At 47.8% G+C, this 25,056-nt stretch overlaps 1 protein-coding gene across 1 annotated transcript; it reads right to left on the reverse strand.

Annotated features, from left to right (window-relative positions):
• Positions 1–10: 10 nt before the first annotated feature.
• Positions 11–23,469, reverse strand: NSD3 (nuclear receptor binding SET domain protein 3; the record flags this gene model as incomplete). Its single annotated transcript, XM_079328982.1, is given in 24 exon segments — positions 11–359; positions 1,077–1,281; positions 1,602–1,708; positions 1,951–2,092; positions 2,191–2,307; positions 2,933–3,202; positions 3,600–3,712; positions 4,169–4,371; positions 4,925–5,081; positions 7,087–7,236; positions 9,638–9,808; positions 10,610–10,807; positions 11,182–11,308; positions 11,936–12,064; positions 12,573–12,703; positions 13,155–13,200; positions 15,359–15,459; positions 18,630–18,756; positions 19,526–19,923; positions 19,926–19,963; positions 19,965–20,101; positions 20,366–20,520; positions 20,923–21,120; positions 23,451–23,469. Coding segments are annotated over 24 exon segments (3,681 nt in total). The 3' UTR covers positions 11–117.
• Positions 23,470–25,056: the final 1,587 nt, after the last annotated feature.

Raw genomic sequence — 25,056 nt, forward strand, 5'->3', positions numbered from 1 at the left:
CCATGGTCCTGCTCCAGCTGCCACGTGCTGAGGACAGAGCCCAGCGTGGCACTGCAGTCTCCGAGTTCATCGCCTGCTGCCCCTCTTCTCCCCTCCCCTGCTTGTTTGGAACCAAATTCACTCCTTGGCCTCTTCCACAGCGCTCTGTGCTTCCAACTTGCACTTGATCTTGCTGCAGTACTGGGGTGCCCCGGGCGAGCGGGGGTGGTGGGCAGAGCAGCAGGGGCGGCCGTCCAGCGCCGACGGCACCAGCGCTCCCTTCTCGTGATCCTTGCAGAAGGAATGGGGGCAGAACTCACAGAAGGACACTGCAGGGCTGCTACAGATGTCACACTGATGCCATGGACATTCCCACTTTCCTGAGGATGGCAGCAGAGAGAGAAAGGGAGCTGGAATTAGTGCACTTTGGGGACGTGCTGGACTGCTCAGGTGAAGGCAAGCAAAGTTCAGAACAATCAGCTGCTACTTCTGCTTCTCATCTGAGATTCTACAAGAACCTGACTAAACAGAGTTCTGTTTTGCATTTTTAGGCCTCTCTTGGCCCAGAACACTACTGCATGCACAACCAGACCTTAAAACAGTGAGATCTACCCCCCTTGGCATCAAGGCACTGAATGTCCATGCAAGACAGAGTTTGTTTTGTACTTTTTCCTCCTTTGTGAGCATCTCACATTGCCCTGGACTCTGCACTCCTCAGAGGGTACCTCCAAAGAAGCTTTGGGTCAGCCCTACACATTCTGCTGGCTTTGTCAGTGTTTGAACTTGCTTGGGCTAGGACATCAAGATGATGCTCATGTTTAAATCAAAAGTTTGACCCAAGAAGAGTAACAAGAACAACATTAAAAAGTATGACAAAGCCTCTGCCCACTGGTTCCATTCAGGAAGAGTCACCTGATATTCTGCTAAAAGTGAGTGGTACTGCAAAAGCAGATTTAGTGCACTTAGTGCAAATGAATACTGCATTTAATGCAAGTGAACACTGTATTTTATGTATATGAATGCTGCATTTCACCTCCATCAGTGTCTTGTAGCAGGAAGGAAAAGTTGAGCAGGAGGAGCCACGTGACTGCTCTTACCAAAAGGTGGTTGAGTCAGGTTAAGGCATAGGAGGTGGTATGCTTTGGGACAGTCCTTCTTATCACACATGACCAGCTCTCCCCCATCTCCACACTGGAAACAGTTATCTTCATGCATCTGCTTCTGTTCTGTTTTTATTTTCCGTTTCTTCTGCTTTAATTTTGCATTTTTCACCTTCTCTTCGTTTGCCGTTGCAAATGCTGTCTAAGAAGGAGAAAACCACAATACAGAGTCACTTATAAACCCCTGGCATTCCAGCCCATTTTGGGTTATTAGTTACATGAACTTTTCTTAAATGAGAGCCATTTAAAACAGTATTTAAGCTCTAAAAGCCAGAAGTGCCCATTCAGATCTTCCTGAATTAACTTCCCACCAAACACAACAGCATGGCAGGGCACACTATAAAATCTTGGGAGATTTCCAAGGGTAGAAAGTACCAGATAGGCTAAAAAAGGAAAGAGATGAACCCCCTCTGTGCCCCACAGTCTGCTCTGGGAGCAGGAGCTGCAGTCCCAGCCTGGTACCTTGGGGCGCACGCCCAGGAAGCCGCTGCAGTTCTCAGCTCCGCAGTGACACTCGGTCCTGCCATTGCCCAGGCAGTCCAGGTTGTAATTGAATGTTAACTCCATCCCTAAAATCCAAAGAAAAACAGTTCACCCACACGGACACTGAGGGAGGACAGGCCTGTGACAATGACATTTCATCAGCATTGGCTACCATGACACCCCTTCTAGAACTGGAACTGTAAGTATCATCTCTACTCCAATGAATAAAAAAGTTCCTGAACACTTCAAGCAAAAAACAGGATTCTAAGTGAGGAACTTGGCTACTGCAAGACAAAAGCAAACATGCCAAAGAGTGCCATCCTTTTACCTGCAGGAATGTCACAAAGAGCAAACAGTCCAACTCTAATGTCACCATTCACTGTCCACTTCTGCGTTTCACAGTTTGGGTTACAACTATGGTTCATAAAACGAGAGTAGTTCCCCTTTGGGCCAGCATCTATTATTCGGTCCTTCGAGGAAAAAGACAAAGATGTGTTTAGTACTTAAAAAGCAAAAAGGTTTCCTGCTGCTGAGTGACTTTTGCTATCAAACAAGGCACAATATTCACCTTGGTTACAGTCAACATATAAAAATTGGTGACACTGTTCTCGTGAGCACGTTTGATCCGCAGCCGGCACTCCTCCTCGTCAATCAGCTCCCCAACATACTCATTCACAAACTCACCCTGCAAAGGGAAGGAAACTAAAGGTAGAAATCTGTGCATCCCAATCGTGGTGGTAAAGGGATGCAGCACAGAAAAAAGCATTTCCTATAAAAAAGGAACAATGTGGTTCTAGTGGGCACAATGTGAATACATGCACCAGGTAATTGCTGTGCAAGCAATACACAGAATAAAAGGCAGCCCTGTTCCTGCATTCAGTACACAAGACAATTGCCAGGTCTGTAAAACCCTTTCAACCTTCCCACTTTCTGCAAAGAGGACAATGTGACAATATTCATGGACTCCTCAGGAAGCAGCAGGAACTGTTCCACTAAGTATTTTTACCACATACTTCACTTTTATTAGGACTTTAGTAGCCAATAAGCTCAGAAAATTCGCAGTAACAAGGTTTTCATGGAATGCAGATTTAAAAAGCTCTGAATGGAATAAAAAGAGTGGCTAAACCCCATGTTAAAAGCAGCCCTCCAGGCCAACAGCGTTTTCTAAGGAAAATCAGAAGAGCTGTGGCCTGAGTGAAGCCTCGCCACAAGGTCACCAGGGCGCTGGGTGTCAGTCCGGGTTAGGACAGAGCTCGTGCTCTGGAGGGGCAGAGGGCAGTGCCTGGCCCTGGAGCCCCCCAGCCCTGCACCTTTTTGATGCTCCTCTTGGTGCGCAGCCCCCAGCCGCGGCGCTCGGTCCTGATGATCTCGGCGTCGGGGTAGAGGCGCTTGGTGAAGCACTGGTTCTGGCAGCGCTCCCCCGCCGGGCACACCTGCGGGTGGCACTCGTACTGCAGCATCCTGTTGAGGCACTGCGACTCCAGCCCGCACGGGTTCTCGTCGGAGGGCTTGCAGTTACAGCGAGGGATCTCCGACAGGTCGGCCACCTGGATCTGCACCTTCCCGATCACCTTGTTGGACTGGGGCAGGGCAGAGCACAGCATGAACAGGCTGCACTGGCACAGGGCCAGCTGCTGAGCCAGCAGGCACTGACAAATGACTGTATGCTGTGTTGACACGCTGCCAAACACAACGGGAGATGGGTGAACGGAACGGCACAATGATTGATGCGAGTCCCTCTGGGCTTCGCTGCTGGACACCTTGGTGCCAGTACATCACTCGGAATCACAGAAGGGGCTGCAAGGGACCTTAAAGACTATCCAGTCCCAACCCCTGCCATGGCCAAGGAGACATTTCCACTAACAACAGGTTGCTCTGATGCCCATTCAACCCATCCTTGAACAGGGAGTGGGCAGCCACACCTTCTCTAGGCATCATTACTCATGCACACAATAAAAAAGAAAGATGCCAACTCACTTTAATGTGTTTATAGGGTGGAGGTTTCCTTGAATTCCTTTCAATTTCCAATGCCTCTTTGCTTTCTCTTTGTGCTTTCAGTTCCTGGAAACGTTTTGCTGCTTCTTCAAGTGCTGTGCAAGGAATTCAGAACAGAAAGCAATCAGCCCCAGCTGCTGCTAATCAAATATGTACATGTACATGTATCTATTTTTTTTTTTTAAGACTAGGAACAGAAGTCTAGTAACAAAAAGACAAGCTAAAAATTAGTTATTGTAATTTATCATGAATTTATCATCAGGTGCTTTCAGCAGGTACCAAGATATTGAACAATGATCCCATGCAGCAGAGCCCAAGATCCATCTTAACATTTCCCCTTTGTGGAAGCACTGAACTGGCCCACAACAACACACAATGAGTTGGCACTTAAACACATTTTTATCTGCAGTCAAGGGATCAACACAATGCTTGGATTTCACGTGAACACAGAACACTAGTCACATAATATTCCCATGCAGGTTAAGTGGTGATGGAGACACAAACACGTGGAATTTTTGTCATAAACCACTATAAACTTTGTTTGATTTTACCTTTCTTGAAGGTCTTGTTAATACTAGTTTGCCCCTCAGCAAAGCTTTTATCTCCTTCAACATAAGGGAAAACTCTGCCCTGGTGTACCCAATAGTAGTCATGTGAACCAAAGAAAAATACTGGGAAGTCCCCGATATCATGTTTGAGGCCCTGTATGTTGAGAGGCACAGACCTGGGATTGCAGATCTCTGCTGGCCACCACCTGCAGAGTAGGAGAGAAAAGAAGAATATAAGTTCCCTGAACCAGAGTTTCCCTAATGGGATTGAGAATTAAAGCCAGTTTTCCTTCCTAAAGGAAATGAATTTCTCCCTCACACAGTCAAGGCTCCTGCTGGCAATACCTGGGAAGCTCCATGCAAAACACAAGAAGTTCTTACTCCAAATTCTGGAAAAGCCTTCTAGAGTATCCATGGCCTGAGAGTGGGTTTCCAGGATCACCTGTAAACACCTGCACTGCTGCAGCTGACTAAAGCCAACAGCAGCAAGGACAGCTGGGCCCTGCCAGCCCCTGCTTCCCCAGATGCTGATCTGCTCTGCAGAGCAGAGCTGTGGGGTTCACTCTGGGGCAATCCAGAGTCCATCCCTGCAAGGGACAAGCAGGAACATTGCACTTCAAGGGTGACATCCGTGCCTGACCCCCAGCAGAGGAATCACTGCACTTCTAACTCCTGCTCACCATGAGCTGCTTTACCTTCCTGCAGTTCCAGAGCACATGAAAACATCCAAACATGAGAAGCCCCAAAGGGTGAACTTGCCTGTAATTCCCAAGCTTGACCCAAACGATCTGCTTGTAGCGCAGCTTCTTGCCAGCTTTACAGTCATTGCAATTCCAGCAGCCCTCAGGCATTTCTATGCTGAGACACTCGGGGTGGAAGGAAGCTGGGCAGGACTCACAGCACAGCAGTTTGCCACCTTGAAACAAAGAAGCCCTGCTTGGTTTGTAGAAGTCAGGATTTGCTCCCCCCGTGCACAGCAGCTGACATTCATTTTAAATCATCCACTCCAGATTCCCACTGCCCCACAGAAAAATGGCAGAAGGAAGGGATCAAGTCAAATTAACAATGTTGGTTAAAAAGGGCTGTGCAGTGCTTAGTCTAAGCTGGGACTCCTCACAAAAAAAAGCAGCTGAGGACTCAAGCAGGAGGAGCAGCATTCCCAAGGGAAGCATTGCAGCTGGGAACAGCTTTTATTGCTTTGGGGATGGCCAAAGCAACCACAAACTCCACTCCTCTACAAAATCCTTTTCAATCAACACTGCTCTGACTGAATCCCCAGCAATCAGCAGCGAGCACCAGCCCCACAGCCTATAGGTTGATCAATACTTTTCTGCTACAAGGACAGGAAAAAGAAATGTAATAAGTGTGTTTATTCCATAGAAAGTTTACCGGGATGAGCCCAGCACATAATGCAGAATGAGACACGTGTGAGTCACCCCCATCCCAAAAATTCCTGGTGCACAGAGGGAACCTCAGCACTGGGGTTCACAAGAATTTCTGACGTTCACGCTGATTTGGGCAAAAGTCATTTTGGCTGGCTCACATTTTGGATGATGTGTTAGATGTGGAGAGCCACAGCACATCTCTCAGCCACCCCCAGCAAAGCAGCTCATGTAAGATGACTTGATACCTTACACATACTGTAATATTTTATACATCTAAGTATATAAAAATATATAGTCCTTATATGCATATATATTTTAAAATTAACAAGTTTTTGTGTTCTGGATGGAAAATCTGGGAGAGACTTGAGAATATTCAAAACAATTTTCAATCACAGTATCAAAAGAAGTGCAAATAGTCACTTTCAAACATTTATCAGAAAATCTTGTCCACCTATAGACTTCCCAAAATATCATTGCATTAATAGATAATTGAATGTTACAAAGAGCATTCCTTACACAATTCAGTTGCATGACCAGCACTGTATTTCCTCTGCTAAAACCAGTAAAATCCAATCACATGGATCCTTCAGAGCTCCCAAACCCATAATGAAAAATTTCAAGCATTTTTTGCAAACGTAATTTCAGAGGAAATACAGACAAATTACTGAAACATTATCCAAGATGAGAAAATGCCAAGAGATGCAAAAACCAAACACAACCAAACACGAAACCATCAATGCTAAGCAAGAAAAACCCAACATTGCTCTCGGGATGCATTAGGCAGGTATGGCTCAAGCTAAGCACAGGGCTCAAAATAATTCTTGTTGCCAGGAATGACAGGAGTGCTGCAAGGCACTGATCCCACAGGGCTGAGCCCCCTGACTGGGGCTGGGCAGAGGCTCTGAGTGCTCCTGGGAACCACAGCCCTGTGGGAGTGCAGTGCAGAGCTGAGCACTGCACACACAGCAGAGTCCTGGGGCCATCCCCAGGAGGGGACAGCACAGGCACTGCTGGCCCTGCTGGAGGGGACACAGCCCACGGCTCGCTGCCCTCCTGCTCTGGCACCCTCCACAAGGACACAGCTCCCACCCTGCTCCAGCCACACAGCACTCTCTTCTCTCAGGACCTGCCCAACACCCCCAGCAGCACATCCCCCTCTGCTCCCAGCCCCTTAAGAAGTGGTTTTACATCAGCCAGGTAAATACTGAACTGCAGCAATATCAAGATCCATCTGCCTCCTCTTCACATTGCTGTGCAAACAGCTCCCTGAACATGGAACAGCCCAGGCCAGGTACAGAGTGACCAAATCTCTTCCAAGGAGAATTTAGTGACAGCAATTATTTTAAGCCCTTTTATAATTAAAAAAAAAAAAAAATTAAAAATTGCCAACAACATGAACACAGGCTCACAAAAACCATGAGTGAAGGTCACTGAAAGCAGTCAGTGTGGGGACAAGCAGACATTTCTCCGTTGATTGAAAGAATAAAAATAGAAAAAGCCAAAATAAATTAAAGAGAAAGAAACTATTTTGGTTACCTTTCTCACATTTCTTTTTGGAAGCTGACGAAGGAGGAGGAATCATAGGTAATTTCATCAACTCAGCACGATTTGACTCATTCAGTAGGTAGTGGGACTTATAGGCATAGGAACTGAACAGGGGGTCTGAATGGTCCTGCACTACCAGCCCTATACGAAACAAACAGAAAGAGATGAGTTGCAATGAAACTACCCATGATTCCATGAAGGAAAAATCAAATAAACCCAATGACCACCTCTAATGCGTTATGTGGCAATGAAAAAAGGATAAAATGAAGAAAAAGGAAAGTCTGACAAAGTTTCTGTGCTAGCACAGAGGTTGTGCTGGAGAGACTCAAACCTAACTGGAAAATCTTGCAATGAAATAAGCTGCTTCTAAGTGGAATTTCAATAGGTTTTTTACCCTTCACTTGTGGATTTATTGACAAGCACAAGAAAAGCAGCGAAGTTTGAACCTGTGGGAGCCCCTCTCCTTCCCACAGGGCAAAAGAAGCTCCTCTGGGGTGATGTGACTGCAGCAGGGCTGTGCTCTGAGCTGGGGCTACAGTCAGAACAGATGCTGGGAATGAGAACTCACCGTCCCACTCCCCACAAACCTGGCCCTGAGATCTTCCTGAGTGTTTTACTGTGTAGGAAAGCAAGGAGGAGGTCAGGGCTCTGCAAGGCACCAAGGGGAAGCACAGATGGAGGTTCTGCCCCAGGCCCACCCAGCCCTGCCAGGGCTGCTCCAGAAGAGTTCCCTATGTGACTCCATTCCTCTGCAGCTCTCTGTCCTGCAGCAAGAAGAGCTTTTCCTCCCTCCCCAAAGAGCCAGGCAGCCCAGCTGGGAGCCCAGGGCTGCCAGCAGAAGCGCTTGGCCAGGAACTCACGGGGAGAGCAGAGCAACTGAGCCCCAAAGAAACTGCAAAGATGAGCTACCAAGAGAGCCCCCAGCTCCTCCCCTCAGGGACACACAGCTGAGGGCTGCAGAGAAGCTCCTGGTGCTGCCAAAACACTGCTGTAAGAAGACTGGGGTCAGCCCATCCGGACACGTAGCACTGGCAGGTGCCTGAAACCAGGGAACTTCCACATGCCAGGAGAACTGTGGCATTCTGATTGCAGGGCATGCAGGGTGGTGAGTAAGTCTTTAAGTATCTGTATTTCAAGTACCTCACTGTAAGTAAGTTTGTATATTTTATAGATTGCTTCTCACCTACATTGCTCACTTCAGTAACTGCATCTAAATACAAAGTCTCTGCTTCTGACAGTGACTAACACTAATTGGATCACCCCTCTCCCAGACATGTCCAAGGATTTCCAAAGGGGTCACTCCCCATTTCTTCCTGGCAGGTGGCTCAGTGCTCCTGCCCCAGGTACTGTCCTCAGCACTCTGGCTCCTGATTCCAGCTGGGCTGGAGGACTCAGGCCCCACAAGAATGCTCTAGATGAACAAGACAGAGCTGCTCCAAGACACAGAGAATTCAGGCAATGGCAATGGTTTGTAACTGTTCAAGTTCTCTTAATTAAGATCTGGGGAATACAGAGGACAGGGAATTCCATCTGCCAGGGCTAAGAGGTTATTTAGATGGCCAGGAGAAAACCCAGACTTGTGCAGTTTAATCTCCGATGCAGCCAGATTCAGGTATAAAGAGAATTACTAACAAAGGTAAAGTGGAAAAAAAAAAAAAGCATAAAAAATTCTTTCTGCATTCCTTGTTATTCTGAGATGTGTAATTACTAATCTGCTCTTGCAAAGTCAAGCCAAACTAAACTTCCACCTGAATGAACACAAATGAAAACAAGTAACTTCAGGATCCAGCCAACTTTCATTTCCCTATTAGTGACTCTCAAAACTGCTGCAGAGAACACATCCAATAGAAACTGCTGGCATTCTGTAGAAGGTACACATTAATATTATTCCAACACCTAAGAATAATGGTGCTTTTGAATCTTGAGACCAAAGCAGCTGCTGCACTGACATTTTTCAAAGCTGCTCTCTGGCAGAACCCTAGTGACTGAAGAACCATGAAAGTAACAAGTGAGGAAAAAATTAAAAAGAAAAAAACAAACAAACTTTGACACATGGAAAAGCCCAGCATGAAACCTGCTCATACAGTACTGCCAAAGGTTTTCTTTCAAAGTTCTGAAATGTGATGGCAGTTATAAATTGAGTTGTTCAATTCATGAGTAAATCCCACCTTTTAGCCTTATACAGTTTTAAGTTTGTAGCAGTGAAAGAATCCCCTTCTGCTTATTATAGTGATTCACAACACAGCAGCCATTCTCAGCATGAAAAGGCTGGAATGGGGGAATTGGGATCTGCTTTTCCCTACTGGCAGAACAAGATGGCCTGAGTGCCTATTGCTGCTTCTGGCTATCAAATGTTATGGACCAACACAGTGAGTGGAATCTCATGAGAACTGCTGACCAAAATTAAATTAAATTAAATTAGACAAAAAATGCCATTTAACCCCAGCAAGCCCTAAGGAGGAGCTCCTCATTGAACACTGTATTTATCACTGAAGTGCACAATGACAACAGAACTATAAAAGGGAAAAACCGAGCGTCTCACCTCTTGCACAAACGAAACAAAAGCCTACATTTACAGCTGATGAGGAGTGAGTCCTTTTGGAATGGTTACTACAGATGAGGATGTGGGATGACACAAAGAAGCTTCCTGCAGCGATGCAGCCGTCTCCAGAGTGATAGGCCACGGGGCAGCGCAGGCATCTCGCCATGCGACCTGCGCGACAGAACACAGCCAGGGAGGGTCACAGGGGGACTGTCACTGGGCTCTGTCACTGCCAGGCAGGGTCACAGCCAGGCAGGGTCACTGTCAGAGCCAGGCAGGGTCACTGGGGGACTGTCACTGGGCACTGTCACTGCCAGGGCAGGGTCACTGCCAGGGAGGGTCACAGGGGGACTGTCACTGGGCACTGTCACTGCCAGGGCAGGGTCACTGTCAGAGCCAGGGCAGGGTCACTGGGCACTGTCAGAGCCAGGGCAGGGTCACTGGGCACTGTCACAGCCAGGGCATGGTCACTGGGGCACTGCACCACCAGGGCTGCAAAAACGACTGAGGGCACCCAGGGCTGGGGTCAGGACAGGGCACAATTCCCCACAGGCAAAGGTAAGGCTGAGTCTATTCCAATGGCAGTACTGGGTTAAAAAAAGAAACACCTTTTTTCCTAAAGAAAGTTTCACAAATATCACCCCTTAACTTTCACTTTAAAACTGTTAAGAAAAACTTCTATCATTCTAGAGTCTGTTTGTTTGGTTTGAACATTTTGGTTCATTTCTAAAAGGATCTTTTCCCTCGAAAAATAATTATGCACAAACTGTCTTTAAAAACCAACACTCCTCGGCCTCGTAGTGTGAACCCTTGGCTTCCATTGGATCAGCCCCAAGAGCTGACCAAGCGTGTGGATGCAGATGCAGGGACACTGCACAGCCAGGAGCTATTTCAGCTGATGCACTCACGAGGAGCAGCCCTGTGTGTCAGGCAGGAAGGGTGCAGGCACTGCTGGCCGGGAGCTGGGCTGACCTTTGCTGGCTTTGTGCATGTCCTTGTCCACGGAGCAGGCGGTGCAGCAGTGCTGGGGGCAGCGGAAGCCGCGCGACTCGAACAGCGCCGTGGCGAACTGGCGCACGCAGCCCTCGTGGTAGAACTTGCCGCAGCTGCTGACGGAGCAGCGCTTCACGTCCTTGCCAGGGAGCTTGCAGGAAAAGCACGTGTGCTCTCCTTGGAAGAGGAGGAACGAGGAATCCCCGCTGTAAAAGCCAGCTCTGACACACAGATATTGTCCCAGCAAATTCTCAGTCTAACAGACCGAGCAGAACAGGGGCCTCCCCGTCCCACAGGCTGGGTGATCACTGGGACCCACAGTAACAGTGGAGTAGCTGCTCACATAACAATCTCTTATTCCAAGTAAAACCCTAAGCGCTTCATTACTTTCTTTTCTTGTTAAATTGAAAATGAGAATCTGGTCTCAAGCAGTGAAATAACCCAAACTCACAACCCCCCAAAAGCACCAGCTTGGTTTGCTCTGACCAGAATGTGGCTCCTGAGCAAAGGGGGAAATCCCTCCCAGTTTTCCAGGCCCAGAACACACTCACCATTCTTGCACTCGGTGCAGATGAACTTTTCCTCAGGCACAGCCTTCAGGCCCAGACACTCCAGGTGGAAGGAGCTGCAGCACTCGCCCTCGCAGGCCAGCAGCGACTCGCCGGAGCTCTCGCAGATCTGCAACAGGCACCAGCTCAGCAGGGAGCCAGCGTGCCAGGGCTGCCAACAGCAACTGCCTGACACTGCTTCACAAGCAGGGCAAGGCAGGACAGCTGAGCCTGGCTAGTCTCAGGCAGAGACAGCCCCAGCACTGCCTGCACCTGCCTCTGGAGTAACAGTGTGAGCCAGGACAGACAGGAGAGGCACCACAGCATCCACCTGCACTCCTCCATTGCCCAGGGAACAAGCTGCTCTTGTTCTTCAGGTCCTTTACTATTGACCAGGGAACTGGACACAAGAGCTCAGGACTTTTTTTTTCAAAATATTGAAAAATTCTCACTCTCTCCCATTCTGACCAACCATCTGGAATTTTCAAACGAAAAAAGCAGAAAATACCATCTACTTTTTTTTTCTGATACTGGCAGGTATGGCTTAGACACCACCTTCCAGCTGCTGAGCTTTCTGGCTTGTAGGAGGGCTTAGGAATTATTTAATATTAATCATTAATATTTAATCATTAATCATTTCCAGATGATAAGAACTCCTAAAAACCTGGATATTTCATCTGAGAGCTCAAAGTAAGATAATCAACAGAAACAGAGGACACATATTTAGTATCCATCACTTCCCAGTATCACCAGTTACCTGACAAACAGTGTCCTTCCTGCTTGTTCCAGTTCCTCTCCTGGACAAGCTGGAGTCCACTGACTGCACGTCGGAGGCGTCGGCGTCGGCGGTGGCTGAGGGGCTGTCTGAGCGCTTGCCAAAACTGCCCTGCAACAGCAAAAACCCACAGCACTCACACCACACCCCCCCAGGACAGCCACACTGCCAGAGCCTCTGCCACTGCTGAACACAAGAGCATTTGGTAGGTCAGGAGGCACAAAGCTTCTGCAAGTTGCTGAACTTCACTGGGATGACACAAGTGCCTGCACAAGTCAAACACCATAAAGGGCTCTCCTACTTTTCCAGACTCTCCTTGGAGTTACACCAGACACAGCAGCAGCACTCAATTCCCAAAAACTTCAAACCTTCCACAGAGCAAACCATGATCTAAACCAAAACTTTGCCAAAGTAACAGGAAAAATTGTAAGTAAACACTGTATTTCCACAACAAACAGATGGAGGGGATTAGAAGGAAACAGCTAGGCTTCATGTTTACAGATAATAGAAGACTCAAAATTTGTAGAAAATAGTGTTCACATATTTAGCAATAATCAACTGAAAAGCCTCTTGCACACTGAGCTTGATCAGGTCACTGTGAGAGCCAAGACACCTTTACCTGTAAGTCATTGAGTCCTCTGGAATCAGAGTCAGACGTGTCCCTGTAGGCTGAGCTGGTCAGTTCCATGTCTGTGGAGGCACGACTTCTCTTCTTCAAGGGTTTACAGGAGTCTGAAATCTCACTGGCACCTTAACACAACAAGCTAAAATTAGTTTAATATATGTTCTCGACTTTTTGCTTAAACTTAATAAAGAAAGATGGGAGCTTTGATTCCATTATCTGCCTTAATTTCCAGTTTGCAATTTTGCTACTAGTTGAATTCTCCCTGAAAATTCACTGAAAATCAGCTCAGGTAGAGCTTTTGACAAACTTTAACATGGCGACAGTGGAGGAAGGCAATAACTTGTCTCTAAGGAAGGCTAAATCCTTAGATTCCCTCTTCATCATCCATCTTTAACTTAGGCTAAGCAGAGACTTGGAGCACGGGCTGACAGCAGAGGAACAAACACCTTCCCTCCCCCAGCAGTGCACAAGGAGCAGAAGCCCAAAGGCAGGCTGGCCCAGAGAGCACCTGCACTGCAGCTGACAGAGCACAGCTGCTGCCCCGGGGCCGTGAGCTCACTGTCACCTGCCACTCACCTTTCTGCAGCCCCGTCTTCACTGCTGCCAGCGGCACAGCCTCCACCTGTTTGGAAGGAAAGGGCACAGTTAACACCGGAGGAAAGCTTCTCCTAGGAGCAAAAAGCAAACAGGTGAGATGGAGGGGTTACAAGAGGCGGGGGCGGCTCCCCCCGCTCGGCCCCGGCCGCGCGTCCCGCCGGATCCGCTCCCGCTGCCGGCCCCGGGGCAGCCCCGGCCGCTCCTCTGCCCCCGGCACGGGTGCGGCAGCGCCGTGAGTGTGTCCTGCAGCAGCCGCGGGCTCGGGCAGAGCCTCTGTGCAGAGCCCGGAGCCCCGCAGGGCGGCACCGGGCCGGCGGCGCTCCCGGGGGCCCGCCCGGCGCGGGGCTCTGCACAGCCGGGGGGGCTCTGCACAGCCCGGGGGGCTCTGCACAGCCGGGGGGGCTCTGCACAGCCGGGGCGGCTCTGCGCTCTGCCCCAGCTCTCCGCACGGGCAACGCCTGGGGATTCCTGTTGGGTAATATTTACACGAGAAAGATGCTGCCTAAAATCCTCTTTTCAAGGTTAAGAATTACAAGTTATTTCTTTGCAATGCGGTTACATATGCATGGAGGAACACATTTAGTAAATATTTAAGGATTATTCTATAATTTTTTTAAAAAATATTTTATTTTGTTGTACAATAGGTAAAAACATACAGTAGAAGGATTTGTATAGGATACATTTTGTAATACAAATATAAAATCTAAACAATCACTTTTATTTCTCCACTAGTCACTGTAACAGTAGCATCAACATTTTGTTTTTCCCATTAATTGTACTCGTTCCAGTTATAATTTTATACCAAGTTGTTGCAGACTAACTGGGGAATCAAGAAAACTTGACTTTGGGTAACAAATACTGTTGCATAATTGTAAGAAGCTAGTAAGTTTTCTTTTTTAAAATTTAACTTAATACATTCAAGGCTTTGCGCATTACAGTGCCCCTGGGTTTCACTTGAGTCAGATACTTCTCCTGAGAAAAGCACTTTAATTAATGTCCACAGACTGAGTCAGCCAGGTAAGAGAAGCACGTGAAGCCACCTGGAAGTTCATCTTGTTGGTTCTTATACCTTTGTTAGAATAAGAAACCTTTACAAACACAAACCAACTCTTTGAAAGGGGGAGGCTGCAACAGCTCGTGCCAAGAGGCTCCAGGGACCACAGCAGGTGTCACACACCCAACACTTAAATTGCTTTAAAGTTTCAGCAAGAAACTGCCTCGAGCTGGAGTAGTGCAGAAATGCTGCAGCATCAAGGGAAAAATAAGGGAAAAAAATCCCAAAAGCAACTGAGCTCACTTTCAGTCTCTGAAGTGAAGGAAGTGCAAAACAAAGCGCAAAGGGCAAAGAATAAATTAAAGAGATAAAAATATTTTTTCCCCTTCCCATATAAATCTTCATCCTGACTGTTCCTCTTTAAAAATTCTCACTGGGAAAAGCTAAACTATGAAACTTTTATATAAAATTCTCAGCTTTCAGACAGAGCACCCTTGGAGAGGGAAAAATCAACCACGCAAAGAGAAGAACCAACAACTTTGACAAACTTGTTAAAAAGTGTATGCAGGTTTTAATATTTCTGTCCATCCACTGCACTCTCCTACTCATTTCCACGCAGAAATTTTTATCATTAAATTTTTGAAAGCAACAACATTTGTCTGTCTGACATCCAGATTAAAGGAATGCCCTGTACACGTTAGAACTATTTCATGAAAAAAAAAAGGTATATCCCAGAACTGTTTTTGATGTCTGCCAACATGAAAGTCTGACTATTCATCTTTAAGTGAAATCATTCTTGAAGTCCATTTTCAGAAGTGGTCACTCTAACTTCATTTGAAAAACAAAACCTCAACACAAACCAGCAGCTAAATCAAGAGCCAAAGGAAGGAACCTGGTGGCAATTCCATCCAAGAGAAATCACTGAGACAAAGCCATTGTGCTCAGAAATCTCAAAGGAAACATGGCAGGTTGATTAGCAGTGATCCATCACTGTGTTCCCACTTGCACAGGCTGACTGGCACTGATGCCAGCAGCAGAGTCACAGCAATGGCACTGACAGGGGCATTTCATGGAGCATAGTCCGAACCAAAACCCGGTGGGGAAAGGGAGAAAAATAAAAAGGCACCAATATAAGCCACAACATTTATGAACACGATATATTTTAACTCTCTACATGGAGGAAGCCAACCTGCTCCTTTTTGATCTTCTTCTTTGGCACAACTTCAGTGGATTTCTCAGACTCGGAGCGGGTTCGAATGGATCTTCTCTGTTGCTTCTTTTCTACAGAACCTGAAGAAGGAAAAAGGTTTCCATTACATGATTCCTTGTATTTCTGAGGTACACCAAAATGTGCAACACCAAACCAAGAGGTAAAGGAACGAAACCAAGACTTTGTCTTCTTTTGAATGTTTTATTTTTCAATTCAGTTCCAAGCTATTGACCAGCTGATGCTGTGGCTGCAGACACACATCTGATTCCAGAGACAGATCAGCTTCAGAAAACAGACACAAGTAGCAGAGTGGAACAAAAGGCTGGAATTCAGCTTAGGGCAAGCAGATTTCCATAATCCATAACACACCTCTCAGGCACAGTCTTCACTTGGGTAATTTTGAACCAAACAGTCCATCTTTGGTGTTTTGGGAAGGTAGCCACAACCCACTCCTTGAACAAAAACAAACTAGAAATTTCAGATGGAAAGCACAGCTTCAGGATTTCCCCCAAAATGCCAGATCTGTGCCCCTCACTGTGGGGTGATGGCTCTGTCACAAAACTACAGCCAGCCCCACCCTGCACCACCTGCAGCCACACCAGACCTCAGTGCTCACCTGAAGGTTTGGAGGGAACAAAAAACTCAGCACAAATAGAAGCATCAACCACGATGTATTATTGTCATTAATGAATGTGAAAAACAGGTTTTTAAAAGTATTACCATAGAAAACAAACTCAGATTAATGAAGGTAATTGTGACATGTCAACAGATGAAGAGGGAGCTACTGGGTTTTTGGCAAGTAAGGCTGGCAAAATCAGAAGTCCTTTCTGTGCTCCAGTACCTCCCAAGCACGGACACGACACTCAACACCATGGGCAGCTGCTGGAACAAGCACACACCTGGAGCTGACAGAAAACTGCCACCTGAGGAGTTACAATGAGCTGCTGGGCAGCTTATTCTGTCTTTTCAGTCTGGGAGGCTTCTCCCAAAGAGGACACAATACTTTGGTTTCTTCCAAGCAAAATTGCAAACTCTTGGGAGCTGACTATGCCAGACAGATGCAACTGTTAGGAGCTAAACCTGCCTGGTCTTGTCAGAAGATCCAGTATCCAGAGACACATGGGCTTGAACCAGACTGAAAGACAGCCTTGCAAAAGGACTTCAGAGAAAAAACCTGAAACTCTTCTTGATCCATTGGATGAGCATTTTTCCTATGGCTGAATGGCTTGGGAATGTCTCGGTAACTAAACTATCCAGCTGGAAAAGTTATCATGTTACAATAATTGGATTTCTGAGGGGAAAAAAAAATTGGTTTTCTTCAAGGGAAGAAACTTTTAGTGCGTATTAATGAATGAATAATAGCAAGTGGTTATTAATAATTTAGAAATTAATGATTCAGGTCAATATCCATCATGTCCATCCATGTGTAACTTCTGGTTCCAACAGGCCCCATCCCCTGAGGAACTCCCACAGCTGCAGTGGGTCTCCACATCACAGCTGGGGAACATCTTTTGTCACTTTGCTGTGTGACCAAAATCCCCTGATTCAGGTAAAGCAGCTTCAGGCAAATTTGAACAGGTGTGACCAACAGTTAACTTTAACCAAGAATGGATTTTCTCCCTGTGCTGCCCTGCTAAAGCCAAGGAGATAAGATCAAGCCCTGGATGAGAGAATTCCAGAACCAGAGTGTCCAATGCTGAGCACTGCTCTGGGCACTTCCTCCTCTTCCTGCTCTCCAAGGATCCATCCCCACATTCACAATGCTCCATCCCATCTTCAGGTACATTTTCATCCAAAGTTTCAGGACAGATGCTGGACCAGCCCTTCACCTTGCTGGAGATAAATCCTAGTTCAGTGTCTGCAGGCCAGAGGCACCAGGGATTCTCAGGGCTGCTCTTGCAGTAGCAGATTTCAAGTAAGGAAATTATCTTTGCAGCATTACTGAATTCTGTGGATCTAACTGCAGGTTATATCAATAAGGACTCCCAGAGGCAGCCTGGGAAATACTTTACCCTAAGGGACTCTGGAGCTCTGCTGAGCTGACATTTGAAAAAAGCACTTGGCAGTTATGTTCCACAAGAGGGGACCAGTAACTGGGCTTTGGAAATGGCTCTGGGTGACTGGAGAGGGCACTGCAGGTAAGCAGAGTTAGCAGGTGGAGTGCTACATATCCAAAAAGCCCAAGGAAATGAAAAAGGAGAGGCTCAGAATCCTCAGCCCTGCCTCTGAGGAGCCTTAGGGAAGCTGAAGCCTTTAGATCCCAGGTGAGAGAACAGAATGGTGATGGCCTCCCCTGCTGCAAAGCAATTCAAGTAGCCACAGCAACCACAGCTGGAAAGAGCCACTATTGTCAACAGCAGGGGAATGAATCCCCAGTCACAGCAGGAAACCCAGAGCTCCTGGCCCTGTGCTGCAGTCCCAAACACTCCACAGAGCAGCAGAACAAATAACCCTGCCTAAAACCATCACAGACACAACCTGAAGTGTGCTTGCAGAGGACTCATGGATGCTGACCACTGAGATTCTGACTGCTTCTCACCTATTTCATGGTTGGAAAGGGTGAAATAACCAAATAGATGGACAGTTAAAGCAGAAGTGACACCTGGCAGCATTATGAGATGCAAATAGCTCATTCAAGGTTTCCCATTTCAGGCCCAAGTTCCATTATTTGTTTCAGTGGTTCTTCTCCCCTCACACCTGGTATTTCAGAACTCACTGCTTTATGATGTGCCCCCTGAGATGGTTCCAGAAGTCAAGCACTACCTCGTTTGGTTGATGGAGTTGAAGCAGTTTTTTCAAAATCCCTGTTCTTTAACATGTCATGCAAAAACCCAACAACAAAGCCTGGGGAGCCTCCCCCCTGAATCAGACACTCCCTACTGAAATGTGCCACTGCCTGACTCTTCTGCTTTCATGACTGCTCTTGTACTTTACATTTGGGGCCAAAAGCCATGACAATGCCCTGCTAACACACATCCACTGGGCTGTTTTCCAAACCACCTTGCCATTGCTCTGCACAGGACATCATCCCTTGAGGATGTTGACTCAGGCTGTAAGTTGCAAAGGTTCAGAGGCCAAACCACCAATCCCACCCCACAGCTCACCATGGCTGACATTAGCCATGCTCATTACAATTATTATGTAAACAGGAAGATGTTAATAATTTCCAAGTAATGAGAAAATGCTGGGTTTGATATCTGAACTGCCATGCTGAGGGCTCAGGCTCAGAGCAGGACTGCAGTTTCCCTACCTGCTGCCCCAGAAGTTGTCTCAGGAGAGGATGTGTTCTGCACCACTGATTTTTCACTCCTCTGTGCTGATGAAGAATTTAGCTTCTCTTGTCCTTTGACACTTATTTCTGTTTTGTTACCAACTCCCTTGAAAAGAAAAAAGAAAAGATTGTCTTCCCCTGTTATAAAGGTGTGTTCCTTCCAGGTAACAGACCTGCCCCTGAATTTCAGAACAGAAACAACCAATGCTCTCCAACCCAACAATGAACATTTACACGTGTAAATGTGTAAACTGACAACCCATACACAGGATTAAATCTACTATGGAGTTGCTTCCCTGCAGAACTTTCCACCCTCTCAATCTCCCCTTGCATACAAGGAAAAAATAATTCCAGTGACTTTTCTAAACATTACCTTCTCTACAGGGCTTAGGATGAAATAAACACTCTCCAGGTAGAGAGGCAGAAGAAGGAGGCAGAGAAAATAGTCCTAAGCCTTTTCCTTACACTGACTGTGGGAAGCTGCTGTGCACCTGAAGGAAGCTCAGAGGCAGAACTCAATTTAAAAGTCTGTTATACAAAATGTAGTTATTACTTTTTAGCACATTATTAACAGTTTTGTCATCCGTTTCCCACAAAACCACTGACTTTTATCACGAATTTTTGGATTATTTCAACTAGAAGCTTTAATATTTTTAAGGTGTTACAAACAAAAACGTGGCCATCTGTAGGGAGCTGCTCTGCCACCAGCAAAAGTTACTTTCAGTGCACTGAAAGATTCCATTGTCACACCTGCAATCTCTCCAGTGAAAGGAACAGGGGTGGTGAAAGCTTGGTGGACACAGTTGAAGCTCCCCAGCAAGGCAGGCTCAGGATAACTCAGGAGCAAAAGAGGGGTCACCGCACCGAGCACGTACCTTGGTGGAATAAACAAACTGATCGATGAGTTTTCCATCCCCAGCAGCATTCTGAAGGGCAAAAACCTGTTCAATTTTAACAACTGGAGACATGTTACACTTTTGCAGATCCAGGTTGTGCATGGTTATTGAAGCTGGCAGGGATTTCCTGGCTGCAGCGGTTTTCCAGGCGATCTTGACGGGCGGTGCCTCCTCCTGCTCGGCGCTGGGCTGCCTGCGCGGGGGCTGCCTGCGCGCCTCGGCGTGGGAGGGGGACGAGCCTGCTCCTGTCCCTGCTCCTGCTCCTGTCCCTGTCCCCATCCCTGTCTCTGTCCCCATCCCTGTCCCTGTCCCCACGCTGGCGCTGCCGTGCTCCGGCTGCGTGCTCGGCGCCGCCTTTGGCCGCCGGTTCTTCTTGCCTCCGATCTGGCAGCAGCAGTCTTTTGGCTTTGGCCAACGCTCCTCTGGCTCCTGGTCCACGTAAATGAAGGTGTACTGCTCGATCCTCTCCTCCCGGCTCATCTTCAGCGCCTTCTCGGCGTGGGCGATGCCGATGTCCCACTGCGCGCGCTCCCTCTGCGGCCGCGGCTTGCGAATCTTGAGGGACAAGACAAGCACTCGGTTACACTGAGCATTAGGCCACCACAGCACTTGAACACAATGCTGAGGGTCTCTGCACCTCTGAGGCAGCAGACTGCAGCCTGCTCTGCATTTGCAGGGTATTTCTGACACTGAATGTGAGCACTGAATTCCCTGCCAGCGAGATGCAGCCAGTCCTTCTCAGGGCAAAGCTCTGAAGAGCTCCAGGCCTGCCCTGGAGCATGTCCCTTATCGAGATGGTGCCCCCAGTGCCCCCTGTACCTTCTGCTTCTCAGAGTGGTTGCTGGCTTGCTTGGCTGCCTCAGCCAGTAGCTGCTCGTACTGTTTGTGCCCTTGGTACTCCCGGACGCGCTTCTCGTGCACCCAGGCTCGCTCGGGCTGGTTGCTGAAGAACTGCACGTGGTACTCCCGGGCACCTGCAGGGGCAAACTCCACTCAGCAGCTGTGCCAACACTGCTCTGCTGTGCAGCTCACGCTTTCCTCCTCCCCAGTGCTCCTCCTGCAAGTGGAGGCACCTGGCCAAGTGCAGAAATGCAACAGGCCAGATCCAGAACAGTTTAAGAGGGAAGCTCAGGACACCCTGCCCACAGTGAACACTCTCACAGTGACTTGAGAAAAGCACAAGCACCTGTGCACAGGCCCATTCCCACAGTGCCACCTGCAGAGTACCAGGTACTAGCTCTGTGTGTGTCAGAACTGTCCTGCTCAGCACACACACAGCAGAACTTATCCCACAAGGGCAGTTTAGAATGAAGATATTTTTACTAAAGGAACAGCTACAGACACCTGACACTGTGGCAAAGAGCTTCCTCCCTTACCTCTCGTATTAATTTTGGTATGCACGTCAAGCTGTGGGTCACAGGACACCATGCAAGGCCACCAGGGGTAGGTCCCCACCTTGGACCAAACCAGATCCCCAACCTGGAACCTGACGTCGTGGGCGACCTGAGTGGGAAGGGACGGCTGCACCTGCAAAGGAAACACCAGGTCACAGCCCCAGGAGAGGACCCAGAGCCCTGGGAGATGCACACACCATCCTCTGGGACCTGCAGCTGCTGTTCTCTCAGCTATCCCTGAGCTCTGGCAATCCAAGATGACAAAAACATTTCTTAGAAACGTGAAAGGAAGGGGCTGCACACGGCTGGGATTTACGTAACATCACCAACAAACCGAGAAAAAAGAGCAACTGCCAACCCCCCAAACAATTCTGCTTCCTAAGCTGATGGAAAATACTGCTCTTGGCATAAAATAAAGCAATAAATCCAGTACAATAAGAGATGCATTGATGCAGCAATGAGAGCAAGAAGAGTTTAAGAGAAATGACAACTGATTTATCAGACAAATTAAAGAATCAATGGAAGAAATAGTCCAAGAAAGTGACATTCTCCAAGTTCAAAGGTGTTAATTGGAGCATGTACTAACCGGGGCTTCCTCCAGCACTGCCTCTTCTCTTGGTCTCTCAGAGAGTGTGCTAAGCCTCTCGTTTGGTCTCTAAGAAATGGGTAACAACAAAGAGAAAAAAGGAAAACAAACACAAACAAGGTAAGGGGACAGTAAAACAACAAAGATAATAGTGAAACCAGGCAGAAAAAAATAACTCACAAGAGAAAGGCAACCATGAACCCAGAAAACATGAATATGACTATTCCTTGTACCAAATTAACACAGTAACATCACAATAAAGAAATACCTGGTTTCCTCTACACCATTTACATTATTATCACACCTGAATATAACCATGTTCTCCTGTAACAGGTGACAGAAGAACATACATTCAGAAACAGCAAATCCAAATAACTTTCCATCTAAAATAACACACAATTTCCAAAAACCAGAGAACCCCATGTGAGGATATCCGTAGTGATGTGGTGAGTCTCACTGTACACCAGTTACCTGCAAGAACTGCAGTACATAAATGATGCTAAATATACATGACAACTGTAAAAATCAATGTTAAATTGCATAGTGTTGCCAGATTGTTTGGAGGATCAAAAGTCCATAACACAGACAGAATCAGAATCATGGACATGGGGTGGCCATGCCAGAGGGTCAGGGGACAGGCTGAGATAAGGCTGGCACTGTCTCAGGAGACATTTGCCACACACGTGCTCTTCCTGCAGCAAAAGGAGTGCTCAGCCACAAGCAGTGAGGAACTAACAGTGCTGACAAGCCCTGTTCCCAACAGCAGCCCATGCTGTGTGCTCCAGAGAACTGGGGACACCAGGGAAGGGACCCAGCAGCTCAGCTCAGGGCTGGCACTGCACAGGTCCATCTGCAGATTCCTGCTTTCTCCTGAAACCTCCCCTTGGCCAGGAGACTCAAGCCGGGTTCACAGACTTCAGCTCCTGACAGAACATAACCACCAAGCAGAGGCTGATTCTTAAAACAAGGATCCAGAGCTTGACGTTCACCAGTGTTTTTACAACATTTCCATTTTAAATCAGCCTCTGCAGTATGGGCATCCCCTCAGAGTCAGTGGATTTCCACCAAAATTACAGCATCAGAACAAGGAACAACTGCCGATCATCTGACTTGCCACAGCCTCATTGAGTGTAAAACTATAAAACAACCATAGCTGGACCAAAAGTTGTTTGCTCCTATGAAGATGGTCAAAAGTCTCACACCATTAACACTGAAGATGACAAAAATGTACACGAAGATGAAATTGTGCAGTTGAAAGCCAAATGATGGGCTGATGGATCTGAAACTGCCCTGGGAAACTCATAGCAAAAACCACCAGCACAAAATCCTGTTCCTGTCAGAGCAGGCCTAGTGTGAGACAGGGCTGGGTACACGAAACATTTATTGCACACCACCCTTCAGAAAGGGAAATGGAAGCCACAAGGAGGACAATGCAGACTAAGATTTCTGGTGAGCTCTGCATGACACACTTGACTAGGAACTTGCAATTCAAGATGTAAGGTTTTAATTCAGTCTGTGAGACAGAAGATTCCATTCTCGTGGCAGGCAGGTAACAGAGCCAGAGGAACAGGCACAGCTGAAGCTCCAGGAGCAGAACAGGAGTCACTGGTAAGAGGAGAAATAAGCTGAACAGGCTGAATGTGGGGTGGTGGAGACTGGCCAGAAAGCAGGTACAGTGTAAGAGAGGCTGCTCAGGGAGTGCCAGCAGGACACAGTTCCTACAGCACCTCCATGGAGCACAGAACCCACTGCAGCAGAGCAGAGCTGATCCCTGCAGGACAGGATCTTCTCCCTGGAGGCAGCAAGCTCCAAGAGCTCTCACAGACCTCACAACAAACTCAGCTACATTCTGTAACAGCCCAGCCTGTGCTGGGCAATCTCTGTCCTGGCCAGATATGGCAACTTCCCCATTCCTGGCACTTACCAGCCTCTCTGCCACCCATTCCCTCAAACTGGGAGAGGCAGAAACCAGCACCACCAAGGTGGGAGGAACAAGCACAAGAAAAGAAAACAGAAGTACTGGAGTGGCTTATGAAACTGAAACAAAAAGAACGAGAGGGCACCAAAATAATCTGGATCTTTACTTCCCATAATCTCAGTTAACACCACCTGATGCACATCCTCTGCATATGGACAATATGGCACCAGATTAATTCATGTTTCACTGCTGAGTGCCCCAAGTGACTTTCCACTCAACAATCTAGCACTCTTTTAAGAGGCAATTTTAGGAATGTGCGAGCTTTTGTCCAGAAGTTTCATCTTCAACACTGGCCAGAGTACAGCAAACTCTAAACGTGCCGTAACACTAAATAACATTTAAAAAACAGTATTTAACCTTTACTAAAATTTGTTTTTCATGTGAGCCTTTAAACCAACATCGTGTTACCATCAGACACAGCTCCTGGCACCTCCTGCTGAGCTCTGACGAGTAAGCAGAGCCTGGTGAGTCAGCGTGCACAGAGGCAGAACAGGACAGACCCTGCCGGGCACGCTCTCCACCAACCCACCGGTGTACACACGGCTGAAATCACCATTCCACTTACATTTTGCTCCTCTGGTTCTAATTTGGGAATTTTGTGAGACTTGCGCTCTTCCGACCGGGAAGAGTCGTGCTTGCTACTTTTTTTCCTTTTCTCTTTCCTCCCTTCGTGTTTCGCCTTAGCGTATTCCCTGGCTTGGACTTCATTCAACAGGTCCCCGCAGAGGGAGGACTCGAACAATTCCCTGCCGTTCTGGATAGTTTTGGTGATTTTGAGTTTGATCTCGGGCGAGCCGTTCTTCCTGGGCCGGCGGGGGGCGGGGCGGGGGGCGGGCGGGGCGGGGAGGCGGTGCCGGGCCGCTCTCGGCGGCGCCCAGGCCGCTGGCGGAGCCGTTGGGGAGCCGCGGGCAGGGCAGCGGCGGGAAGCCGTTGGCGAGCGGCGGCTCGGCGGGCGGCGGGCGCGGGCAGCCCGGGCTCTCCTCCTGGCGGATGTTGGCCGAGTCGATCAGCTGGGGGGGTTGCTGGATTGTGTTTCCCATGATCCCTTGCATGAAAGAGAAAGAGAAATCCATTGTTCTGCTCCAGCATCCTTAGCTTCCCCTTTTTCTCATAGGGCCTAGAGGCAGGGGAAGGGAAATAAGAAGTTAGTGTAAATTTAAAAAACGGGAATTAAGCAAATTAAACAGTTGAGGAAAAAAGGGACCTCGAGAACGGTTTGCCCCTCTCTATTCGGCAGCCGCCCTCACACGGATTTAGAGTACTGAGCCCTTACAAAGGGCCACTGACAAGTCTTTCGTGTGCCAAACTTCTTCTTTTCCAACACATTACAAAAAATACTAGAAGCACCTACGAGTGCTTAAGAACTGTAAGTGCAAGTACTACAAAGTCAGAACAATGGTGCCAAAGGCCCCAGCACTCTCTACAGCCTTCCCAGTCATGGCCTAGGAGGGTTATTCCAACCCGAAGCACCAGGACTACATTTCACCCTGCAGCATGTAAGAGACACCGAGTTCTCCTGACAGTCACTCCAAACTGCACAAGCCAGGAAAAC

This window comes from Erithacus rubecula (assembly GCF_903797595.1).
Source record: "Erithacus rubecula genome assembly, chromosome: 29".
NCBI lineage: Eukaryota > Metazoa > Chordata > Aves > Passeriformes > Muscicapidae > Erithacus > Erithacus rubecula.